Raw genomic sequence first — 13,042 nt, forward strand, 5'->3', positions numbered from 1 at the left:
GTCCCAGTTTTAAATTTAGTCCTCCACATTTCCATGTCAGTTTGCAATTTACATTTTTAAAAAGTCCTCTGGAAAACTGTCAGTATTTTTGTCTGACTTTCTCCTATACAGTTGATATCTGCAAATACATACATTTCTGCAAAGAAATTTCTACTAACGTAATACATTTCTCTATGTTATTTACAGTAATATGCACATATACTGTATACACATGCTTTTAGTATGTGCATATTTGTACATGTTGCTTTGGCAGACGACTGCTTTGCAAACTTTGGATAGGTGTGAGTTTTGAAGGATCATAGACTCATAGAATCATAGAGCTGGGAGGGACCATGAGCACCATCTAGTCCATTGCCCCCTACAATGCAGCAATCCTTTGCCCAGTGTGGGGCATGTATTCTAACAATGGTTATTGTTTCAGAAAGTTCACCTTTGAATATGCCCCTGGTACTACTGGTACTATGTCTGTCCTCAAAACAGCCCTGTGAGGTGGGCTAGGGAGAGAAAAAACACTGGGGCCAATATCACCTAGTGTGCAGCATAGCTAAATAGGAGTTTGAATTCAGGTATTCCGGGTTCTACTAGGACGCGGGTGGCGCTGTGGTCTAAACCACAGAGCCTAGGGCTTGCTGATCAGAATGTTGGCGGTTCGAATCCCCACGACTAGGTGAGCTCCCATACCTCGGTCCCTGCTCCTGCCAACTTAGCAGTTCAAAAACACGTCAAAGTGCAAGTAGATAAATAGGTACCGCTCCGGCGGGAAGGTAAATGGCGTTTACATGCACTGCTCTGGTTTTGCCAGAAGCAGCTTAGTCATGCTGGCCGCATGACCCAGAAGCTGTCTGCGGATAAATGCCAGCTCCCTCGGCCAATAAAGCAAGATGAGCGCCACAACCCCAGAGTTGTCAGTGACTGGACCTAACGGTCAGGGGTCCCTTTACCCCTTTACCTTTACCTATTCTGGGTTCTAATCTAATTATCTACAACCTCCTCTTACTGAAGGCTAACCTCCACGTAGGTAAGTCCCTCTGCCTCTGCTGTGAGTTTCTATTCCTTTGGTTATGTTTACTACAGCTGTGGGAGTTCTCTGTTTGCTAGAGCCTGACTTTTTGCCAGTGCTGCATTTGTAAGGGCCAGCTTGTCTGTTCTATTGATTTTCAAAGCTTGATTGGTATTCCATGCTAGGGTGATTTGGGAAAATGTACACAGAGTCCTTGACTTCATAGGCAAATGCCTTTTAAATATGATGTTCCATAATGCTTACAGGTGCAGTATTGCTGATGGCTGCACTACCCAGGTGTGCATTGAGAAATGGACTTGCTTTGCATAGTACTTCTTTAGACTGTTCAAAAATGCATGGAGGAGCAGTGGGTTTATTATTTACTTACTATTTATTCCATAAATTTCTGCACTGCTTCATTGCAAAAAAAAACAAACGAAGCATCCAAGCAGTTTGCAAAAAAATGAAATAATGAAAAAAATTACAACAATACTTTAAAAAACAATACTTTAAAACATGCAAAAAATACTAAAACAGATTAAAATTAAAAACAACCTTCTAAGCATCTGGGTAGGTTTGTCTAAACAATAATGTTTTTACCTGGCACTGAAAAGAATGCTTATTGTTCACCCCACCCACATCACCAATGACTACATGATAACAGGCTCTGTATATTGCAACTTGCATGTAAATTAGGATACATGACCACCCTATCAGAAGTAAAAGAGGCAGTGCACACAAGCAGGACTTTCCCCACTGACTTCCCCCAGTAACTGGTATCTGGAGCTGTGGTACCTCTCATCCTGGATTAGGGACCTTGCTTTTTCCTGAATATTCAGTAGTGCATAGAGCTTGTATGTGCATTAGCTCTGTGATCAATAGATGGCACAGTCCCATCCACCCATCTTTGGGGAAGTGCTGTGGTGCGCAGAAGGTCCCAGGTTCAATAGCTGGCATCTCCAGGTAGGAGAGGGAGGGACTCGCATCTGAATAGCTCAGTTGGTTAGAGTGATGCTGAAACCCCAGAGAGCCATTGCCAGTCAATGTAGACAGAAGTGAACGAGATGGACCAGTGCTCTGACTGACAAGGCTTCTTTTTATATGTATTCAAAATAGGGCCTTTTAGGACATCTGAAAAGAGTTTGTGATACTTTCTGATATAGGAAATGAAATTTAAGTCCATTTGCAGTTCGCTGGCATATTACGATGCCAAGACCCAAGGAGTCTTCCAGTTCTTAGGATGCTTTGCTAAATGAAATTAATGCAAGGCAGAAAGATCTTGTCCCTCAATGAAGGAATAAGCCCCACAGGACACAATTTCATTTTGCCAAAATAGAATAGAATTTTAAACTCAGCTGATTAATTAATGCATCAAACATGGATCTCTGGAAGTAATTTGTCTGCCTTGTCTCCCCCTGCCTTTTTAATACGCAGGTTGTGTTATCAACAACGGTGAATGTCGATGGGCATGTACTGGCGGTATCTGACAACATGTTTGTTCACAACAACTCAAAACACGGACGGAGGGCGAGAAGGCTTGATCCGTCTGAAGGTATGGCCCTTTATCTGGGGTGGGGAAGGGGAAGGAAAGGGAAGTATTGCCCAAAATATGTCACATAATTAAGGTGGAGAGAAAACAGCAGTGTGTGCAAGATGAAGAAGGAATGCAAATGCTATTTACCAGGGAGACACATGATTTTCTGGTAATTGTCCCAAGTAACTCCCTATAGCTCTTTTACCCCTCTTTTCCTTTTCAAAATATTTAAAGGTCTCTTTTAAAAAGTGTGTTGCCATGGACAGCTGGAGTTACCAATTGTCAACCCTTCCTCACCCCCCTCTGTGCCTTCAAACATTAACAATGCAATCCTATACAGAGCAAGCATAGCCTTTTTACTTACTCTTGGGCACCTCAATGGTTCTTAATTCCAAGAAAACCTGCACAGGGTTGTGTTTTAAAGCCCCGATTGGAGGCATGGTGGGTGCACCCTACCTTATAGTGAAAATCTAAATGTGCACACATAAGCGCTAGGTCTCACTCATCCCAACTGGAAAGGTCATTTTTGAATTGTTGCTTGCAAATTTATATTTCTCCTATGTTGGGGCAAGAAAGCCTTTTCAGCCAGAGGGTTGCATTCCCTTCTGGACAACCATCCAAGGGCCTCTTCCCAGTGGTGAGTGGGGCAAAAAGCAAAAGAGGGCAGAGCAACAAATGTAAAAGTTATTTTTGGACAGTAGGCTGGTTTCTACACAAACTCGCACACTCCTTGGTATCCTCCATCCAGATGAGCAAATTAAGGCAAGGAATAGCTTGCATTCCAAGGAAATCTATTCCATTAATATCACATGTTAGCTTGGCCCTTCTCTGTAGTGTGTAGTTGAGCAATTAGTTTGGCTAATTTACTAATGTTGCTAAGATCCGAAGGGAAAAGCGTCTGCTTTCCATGCAGAAGATCCCAGGTCTAGGCCCTGGCATCTCCAGGCAGGGATGGAAGAGATCCTAGTCTGAAATCCTGGATAGCCACTGACAGTCAGTATAGACAATACTGAGCTAGGTGGACCAATGGTCTGATTAAATATAAGGGAAAGACCATAACTTGAATACAGAAAATTCCAGCTTCAATCCCTGCTATCTCCTCATATGGCTGGGAGAAAGCCTGATCTGATATCCTGGAAAGCCTCTACTCTGCTCTGGATGGACCAATCAGCGTATTATGACAGTTCCCCATGTTCCCATCAGCTTATGGATTACCTTGCTTTCATAAGGAGGCAACCCTTGTGAGTGAGATCAGCAACCCTGCATAACGTCTAAAGTTGACCAACCCTTTTGTATCATTAAAATCTGGCGGTCTCACTCTGCATTCTAGTTGCTTTTTCAGGACAGAGCAGCTGAGAGGCAATGTGCTAAATATTCCACAAAAGAATTTCAGACTTCATTGCTCAGCTGGGCTTGACTTGATTTTGAGCAAATCAAGCAACATGACATCTTAGTTAAACAGAAATGTAACAGCACAAGATGTGTATGAAAAAGTGTCAGCCGTTCCCTTAAACAAACTGCGGGAAACGTAACAATGCGCAGAAGGGAACTGACACTAATTGATTTTCGTTTGTTTGGCTAAGCGAGGAATCACCATCGTCTGCAGGCTGTATTTTCAAGCAATTACAAATCACTGGATCTGCTAAGCTTCAAATTGGATAATCGCCTACACTCTTGCCAGCCCCATTCTGGCACCAGTTAAAAATAACTAGAGAAGCCCCTCTTGGCCCTGTCCTTGCAGCTAGTGAAAGTGAGAAGACTTTGTGACGTTACGAGAAGAGACAAGTTAGTCTATTATTTCATTAGGGTGTTTTGTTGCGTCCCTCCCTTTTAAAATGTGCCCTGCATCAACCCAAAGGAGAATTAATGAACTGGAAGAAAATGATTGAATCAGTAAAGAATTCGGAGCAGTGTTAATTCTCCCCCAGCGGGCAGTGAAATGGTAGAAGGAAACTCCCAAGATTCCAAAGCTAGGAAGCCTTCCAGTTTTTCCTTGACTGATTGAATGTGATTGACTGGCTGTTCAAAGGAGTCTCGTATTTTTGGAGCCCTGCCAAAGCTCCCTTCCACCTCTGACCTTGTCAACATTGGGAATGGAGTGATGGATTGACTTTGGTTATGGACTGGAAAACCATATTGGGATCTTGATGGGATGTATAGTCCAGAGGCCCTGAACGTATGAAAGAGGTTGGAGGGAGGGGGAGTGTGTGTGTGTGTGTGTGTGTGTGTGTGTGTGTGTGTGTAGAGGGAAATACCCTATCCTATGAAAGCCAGAAATTCTTAAAATGAATTTTATTACCTATGATCTATTTATTACATTTGTATACAGCTCTTCAGTTTATATTCCCCTGGATGGCTTGGGGGGGAAGGGGGGGTTAACACAGTCATTAAAATGTAAATACACCAGGGACAAAACACAAGATGTAAAATGTAGATATCTCTTGCAGAAATACTGGGATGAATGCAGGAGATGTTTTTTTGTTTTTGTTTTTGTTTTACTTATGCAAACCATTAATAAACCCAGCCTATTGGTACTTACTTGTTTTTATTTGTTTTTTAAATTATATTGCACCATCAAATTCCCTGGGGCTTCACAGAGTTGAACTTGCTTCTGAGTAGACACGGATAGGATTGCACTCTCACATGCTTAAGAATGTAATGCTAGGCACACTTACTAGGAAGTCACACCTATAGCAGGACTTGCTTCCAAGCAAATATGTACAGGACTACAGTGAAAATGCTTAATATAAATGTTGTGTGTTGTTATTAGCCTGTTGACACTGGTGCTTATATTTCTACTTGGTGCTGCCTTATGTTGGTTCAAGACCACTGATGCATCTAATCAATTACTATCAGTTTTGACTGGCAGCTGACTCTCAGGCAGGGGTTTCTCACCATCCTGCTACCTGAGCTCTTTTAACTCAAGATGCCATGAAGGAGCCTGGGACATCCCACATGCAAAACATGTGACCTACCGCTGAGCTAATTCATACTTCATTGCAGCTGGCTCTGTTGGTTGTCCACCCCCACCCCTCCAGTCGGACAGATATTAACATTTTTTGGACTGGTGCAAGGCAACATGATTCCACAGGCGTCACCTTACCAGCATTAGAAGTTTTAACTTCTAGCAGGGAATGTACAAAGTTATTCTGCGATGAATATCCTACACACTCACTAGAAGGGCATATCTGAACTAGGGATGGGATGGGGGTCAGAATCCACTTTGCTTCTCATTTTAACATGAATCTACCTCATCCACACTTCCTGAAACAATGTACATATGTAAATACAGCTCTCCTTCAAAATGCATCCTCCTCCAAAGTTTGCAATACTGTTCCCCAACCGAAAAATGCATTATAAAACTGAATTTTTGCAAGGACTGTTTTTCTTAAGAACAATAATAACAATGCAAACTGATGTGGGAATCTAGTGAACTGAATGTAAGACTGGCGGGGGGGGGGGGGATAGAAGCTGAGAGAAACAGAGTTGGTCATCCCAAGTAAGAGCATAAAAACACAAGAAGAGACCTGCTGGGGCAAACGATGCAGTTCAGTATCCCATTTTCTAAAGTGGTCAACCAGATGCGTTCATGAAATGAAATCCATAATTAAACTATGTGCCCTGTGAAGAAAAGGCTTTGTTTTGTGTGTCCTGAATTTCCCACCACATTGTGTGACCCCTGGCAAGGCTGGCCCAGGACATTTTGCTGCCTGCGGCAAAGGAGAAGGTTGTGCCCTTCTCCCCATCCCATATGCAGAAGCTGAGTGGACTGTCCGTTAAATGGTGATGAAAGAGCATCCTCCATCACACCTGAGATGGCATGCTGGATTAGAGAGCACAAGGCAGGGCAGCCTGGAAGCATAGGGCCACATCTGTGGCACAACAGAGGGGAAAGCACACACACACACACCCCTGCTCATCCACTGCCCTAGTGGTGGGGCTGACCCCGACTCCAGGTTCTAGTATTAATTAAGAGAGAGGCAGAAAAAATGTCTCTTCATTCACTTTCTGAATGAGGCATCATTTTATGTATACACAGCCTTGCCTCCCAGCCCCCCACCCCAATCCAGAAGCCCAAATGTTTTCATAGGGGAGTTTTTCTCCAGCTCCTCAATATTTTGTGTTGCCCTTTTCTTCCCCATGGTGAATTTGTACCCCAGATTTGTATGAAAGCATTGCAATTTTATTTCCAGTTCTTTTTTTACTGATGCCTTACACGAGATTCATCTTTTTCACAGGCTAGGGATGTCTAAGGGATAATTCTCAGCACCCACACCAGACTTCAATTCCCAGAATTCATTAGGCATGCCATAAGAGTTAAACTGGTGTAGAACCAATATATTTTTGTAGTCTGGATTTGCTGCAATTGAATGATAGCAAGTGAACTTTTTAGGATGGCAAAGAAGAATGTAGAAGTTTTCCAGAATCCACAGAGTTTATATCTATGTTATAAAAGCCCAGGGGAGAAAATGTTAACTTTTCTGAAGTTTCTGGCAATAGAACGATTGTTATTTAACCCACCTTTCACTGCTAATATTTACTTTGCTGTTCTCCAGATGTTGTAGGACTCTATCTCTCATCAATCACAGCCAACATGGCTAGTAGCCAGGGGAACATCTGGCCCACTGAATGTTGCTGGACTATGAGTCCCATCATCCCTGACTCCCACTGACCCATCATGGCTGGGGATGATGGGAGATGGAGTCCAATAACATCTGGAAGTTCCAAAGGTTTTAACCCCTGGAGTAAACAATACTGGCTGCAATTGGTATGTCAGCTTTATATTGTAACAAAATGGAGATGGCTGGAATCTTCCCTGCAGGGAAGGCTCAAAACTCTTGGTACAATAAAGCTATTAATCTTTGCTAGAAAAGCGACTCTGATGTCTCTTTTTGCCTTCCCTTCCCCTTTCTCCTATCCTGTAGCCACTCCCTGCATCAAAGCAATTAGCCCAAGTGAAGGCTGGACCACAGGTGGAGCAATGGTTATCATTATAGGAGACAACTTCTTTGATGGGCTACAGGTCGTATTTGGGACCATGCTGGTATGGAGTGAGGTAGGTCAGCGTGCTTTCTGGTTATTGCTTGCCAAGCTATCCTTCTCAAAGAGCTAAGGTAGCTTGCATTGGTTCTATGGTATTGGCCTGAATATAAGCCACACTCCCCCCCCCCCCAAATTCTGACCATGAAAAGTTAAAGTATGGCTTAAATTCACAACCTTACAAAAACTGGCTTTTACAATATCGCTGCTGAAACAGACATATTCTAAAACAGAGCGGGTGTGAGTGCCTGCGGAATTTTAAGGGAGCAGCTTATATTTGGATATTGTCTTTTTCCCCCTCCCCCTCCCTTGAATTTTAAAGGTGTGGCTTATATTCAGGCCCATACGATATTTATCATTTCTCAGGTGGTAAAATTCAAATGGCATAATCAACGGGTTGCTAACAGAGAGAGAATATCCATTTTTTGTACAATTTTGTACAGTTCACCCCCAGTGTTTCATGATGGGAATGTCCCACTGGGGAGTGTGGCAGTGGTGATGAGGTTGTGTGAGGCTGCTGCAAGGACAGGGGAGCGCCATAGACCATTGCCATCAACCCAGAGCTCCTTTAACCTCACTTCTGTCTTGCCTCCATCCCTACAAGTGCACAGCCACTGCCAGGGGACACAACTGCCTCTGCTCTCTCTCACACACCAATCCATCTCTGCAGTTTGCTGTAGCTTTCATGTTCCACTAAAGGCCTACTTCAAGTGGAGGCATTGGTTTCGAACCACTCACGCCTCCCATGGAAGTGGAGATACTTAATACAGCTATGGGGGTGGGACAGACAAACCAAGGTTTTCAGAGGAGGGTTGGCTTAACTTCAGTTTTCATACAAGGTGGCCAAGTGTGCCACTTTACACTTTGAAAAAAGCATTTTGATGTTGATCAAACAGCTTTCTGAAATATATAGTAGGTGGTGGAGGGGGGCTTGCGGGAAAAGAGGAGACGAAACTCATAGGCAGCAATGGGCAGAAAAGGAGGAGCTGTTGATGTAGACATTGTGGGCACCAAGACAAGCTGCTTCCCACCCACCCACCCTTCATGCCATGCCTGAAATGGCAGAACAATTTGCCCACCCCCAGGGAAATTCAGACAGTCCTACACAAATCCCACCAACAGTAGCTTTTTTGGGCAGTGTTTTGTCAACATGGCCACACTTGTGCATTAGCTCCATAGAAGAGGTGCAAGGGGAAGGCACAAAGGTGCTGAAAACTATCACAAATTGTGTATACAAAATTTGGAAATGAAAAATAGAACTAGTGAGGGCATTTAGTGGATTGGTTCCTCTCATGAAACAAAAACAGGTAATTCAGAACTTTTTTGATCAGGCTTCACATATATAAAAAGTTGACTCAAATTATTCAGTACTGAAAACAAAAAGTACTAGAGATGGAGTAAAATTAGTTCTGTTCACATTTTAATGCAGACCTACTTACCTTCCTGAACTAAGACGTAAACTGAAACACGGCTGAGCTTCCCAAGTCACTTCTCTGAAATTTGTAGTCCAGTTCCTTATGCAAAAATACACACCAAATAGCATATATTAAAGAACACTTGCACACAAAAAGCATATATTAGTGAAATATGCATCTTAGAAAAAAATAATTTAAGAAAATGTATTATATATGAGGAAATTGTTTTAGAATGCATATATTAGACAAAATGTATACTAGGAGAAATGTGAAAATTCATACAAATTGTTCAGACTTTTTCTTTAAAAAAAGCAAATTTATGTGGAAATGGGGCAAACTCATCTTAAGATTGGATAAAACGATAAACTGAAATGGGCAGATTTTTGCACCCCACCTTCATCATTAACCTGAGTAAATAAAGGTGTGTGTTTTGCCTGCTGACCTGGAGAAGTTTATTTCTGCTGAATTTTAATGTCCATTTTTATGTAGAAAAGGCCTGGGGAACCTTTGGCTCTCTGGATGTTGTTGGACTACAACTCCCATCATCTCTGACTATTGGCCATGGTGGCTGGAGATGATGGGATTTGGAGTCCCACAGAGCTTGGAGGGCCAGCAGATCTCCAGCCCTGTTCTAGCTGCACAAACTGAGACTGGTGAAGGGTCCTGTGGAAATGCTTCACCACTGTTACTTCTTTTCTCTCCTTGAATCTTCCCAGCTGATCACCCCTCATGCCATCCGTGTCCAGACGCCCCCTCGTCACATCCCTGGTGTCGTTGAAGTAACATTATCATATAAATCCAAGCAGTTTTGCAAAGGAGCCCCTGGTAGATTTATTTATACAGGTATGTGAAAACTGTGTATCACAAAGGACTAAGTCCAGGTGACCTATTTGTTCTAAATTACTAAAGTGTAAAGTTGTGTTGAAAATGGATCTTTTGGGGGGCAGCAGCAAAATGTAGCTTTTTGTTTCAAAATGGACATTTTCTTTTCTTTTGCTTTTTTGGCTATTTCCCAACATTTGCACTGGTTGCCTCCCACCCCACCCACTGGTTATATTTAGTTGTCCTGAGATCTCACATTGAAATATCAGAATAAACAACAGACCATGAGGAAGGACCAACATCAGCACCCAGTGTCCTTGGACAGTTGTTGAGGCCCCAGCACCAGAGCAGGGCCTCTGACACCTGTCCACCTGTCCTTCACACCCCCTGCATCATTTCCCAGCCCAACACTATGACTAACACTGCGTAGCGGTATCGCGCTGCCATCCCAATGTAACTTAGCTCAGGGGCATTGTGGGGAAATGTAAATGGTGACTAGATGCAGCCACAAATCTCCGCTTGGAGCACAGCTCTTGGTAGAGGTGCTGCTGCTGCCATTTTCCCTTGAACCCCACGTAGCTGGAGTTGGAGCTGTCACAAGAGTTTTTTGTATTTCTCATGAGTAATAATGATACAAACTAAATGTAGGCCTAATTTATTTTGCCTAGGGTGGTCCACCTATGCCTGGGCTGTATCATTTTGGACTGCAGCTGTGGGATCCCCCGCTTGTACCTTTCTGCATTTCTTTCAGAAGCAGTAGGGTTTTGTGGTAGAATGGATTGTGCCAGCACTACTGAGTTTGAACCATTTCAGAGCACACTGATCCAGTAGTATACTCTTGGGCGTGTATTGGCTCTAGATATAATTTATATACAGTCATACCTCGGGTTACAGATGCTTCAGGTTGCATTTTTTCAGGTTACGGACTGCCAAAACCCAGAAGTACCGGAATGGGTTACTTCCGGGTTTTGGCAGTCACGTATGTGCAGAAGCACAGAACTGCAACCCGCATGTGCACAGATGTGCTGTGGGTTGTGAACACTGCGGGTTACGAACGTGCATCCCACACAGATCACATTCGCAACCCGAGCGTCCACTGTACAGCTATGTCATAAACACACACATATATAAGTGGTTTACACCAACCATACTTATATAAAATATTTAAAAACATGTAAAAAAAATAAAACCAGAGATTACCAACTATTAAGGAAATACATTTTCTTAATTGCCTGCATGAACTTGGTGACACAGAAAAGTTTTCGGCAAGCATTTAAACCTTAAAACAGAAGGTGCCTGCTAGATCTCCATTGACAGATATTCCACAGGACTGGCCCAATGACACTAAAAGCTCGGATTCTTGTTTCTGTCAGATGAGCCTCACCAACTTGCAGCGCAACCAATGACATTTCTGCGGATGGTCTCAGTCAGGGGTCAGCAAATTTTTTCAGCAGGGGGCCGGTCCACTGTCCCTCAGACCTTGTGGGGGGCCGGACTATATTTTGAAGGGGGAAAAAGAACAAATTCCTATGCCCCACAAACAACCCAGAGATGCATTCTAAATAAAAGGACACATTCTACTCATGTAAAAACATGCTGATTCCCAGACCATCCATGGGCCCAATTTAGAATGAGGTTGGGCCGCATCCGATCCCCAGGCCTTAGTTTGCCTACCCTTAGTCTCAGTGATTGTGCTGGGATATAAGGGTTCAGGTAGAACCCTGTAACCCTGGACCTAAGTTGTTGAGAACTTTGTAAATTAAATCAAAGTTAACAACTGGGAACTGCCATGGCAGGTGAACCAGATGAAATTGATAAAAGGCACTCTTTGCCACAACAGGCAGGCCTCATGCTCAGCTCATGCGTTTCACAGAGGCATCAGGCTGGCCACTGGAGGAGGAACCAGGTGCTTGATAGATACAACAATCTGATCCAGCAGAATTCTTAATACTCATAATAGCAGATAATATTTTTGGTTTTTCGTATAGAAAATATGGGTGTAAATAGAAGTTCTGCACAAGCGGATTCTGCTTATATTTGAATAAGCCCCAGGTGTTGCGAAGGAAACTTTGTTCAGAAGTCTAGAACTAGCTCCACAAAGACACTCACATGTCCCCTTCCTGAAACCCTGGAAAGCCACTGCCGGTCAGTGCTGAGTTAGATGGACCAATGGTATGACCCAGTATAAGGCAGCTTCCCGTGCTCCTACGTGTCTTGAATGGGAACCAATTCCCATGTGAGAACGTAAGAAAATAAAAAGAACTTGCTGGGTTAGGCCAGTGGTCCATCTCGACCAGCATTCTGTTCTCTCTGCAGCCTATGGGAAGCTGTAAAGCAGGACTTGAACAGAATTCTCCCCACTTGTGGTTCTCAGGAACTGAAAATTCAGATGCATACTGCCTCCCACAGTGGAGATAGAACATAGCCATTGGGGCTAGTACCATGATAATCTTACGCTAATCCTCTTTTAAAACCATCCTAAATTGGTGGACATGACTGCCTGTTGTGGGAGCAAATTCATAACTGTGTCTTGTGGGTGTCTCACCTCTTCTTCCCACACAAACCTTCCTTGTACCTTTTGGTTCCCTCCCCTGCACTATGGGCTCCCCACTTTCTGTTTGAAGTGTGGCTTCAGCCAGTGCCCCAAGTGAGGCTGCTGCCAGGAATGGATAATCCATCTATCCAAACAGTGAGCCAGTCTCGCTGCTGCTGTTTGACCATACAGAAGAACATAGATACCCAAGGAAATAGTGAAAGATGATTTTCAGATCCATCCAGAAGGGAAAGGTTGTTTTGCTGCTTTATGCTAGAAGATGCTCCATAAAATTAGTGATGGGAGGAGGGAGAATCAAGCAATTTCTCGGTCTCTCTATCTAAGTAGATCATGACAAGCAAAGCGATAAACACAACTATTAAGTACAGCTGCACCTGGTGTAAGCAATTCCCCCAGCTCATTTTGGCTGGTAGTAGAATTGTTGAAAGAAAAACACAGAACAATAAAATAAGAACTTCCAAGCTGCACAATTAACCCAGGGTGTTGTTGTTTTTCTTGCCTCCAATCACTATATTAGTGGTGTTCAAAGTCTGTTTTGATCATGGTACAGATCGTTCCTTTTTCTCAGCTTTCACTGGTGAATCTATACATAGTCCTGGATAATATGCAATACTTCCTATATGAAATCAACAATTTAAGTCAAAACAATGGCTGGAGTAAAAATCAAATTGGGGTAG

The 13,042-nt window shown here is 43.2% G+C and overlaps 1 protein-coding gene across 2 annotated transcripts in view; it reads left to right on the forward strand.

Annotated features, from left to right (window-relative positions):
• The window catches only part of EBF2 (EBF transcription factor 2), a 260,319-nt gene that overhangs the window by 199,203 nt on the left and 48,074 nt on the right, over positions 1 to 13,042 (forward strand). For both annotated transcript variants that reach the window (XM_080982465.1, XM_080982464.1), the window contains exons 8-10: positions 2,435 to 2,552; positions 7,460 to 7,590; positions 9,706 to 9,832. In XM_080982465.1, the coding sequence (XP_080838591.1) occupies positions 2,435 to 2,552; positions 7,460 to 7,590; positions 9,706 to 9,832 (376 nt within the window). The remainder of the gene's footprint in view (positions 1 to 2,434; positions 2,553 to 7,459; positions 7,591 to 9,705; positions 9,833 to 13,042) is intronic.

This window comes from Podarcis pityusensis (genome assembly GCF_964106645.2).
Source record: "Podarcis pityusensis genome assembly, chromosome: 15".
Taxonomy (NCBI): domain Eukaryota; kingdom Metazoa; phylum Chordata; class Lepidosauria; order Squamata; family Lacertidae; genus Podarcis; species Podarcis pityusensis.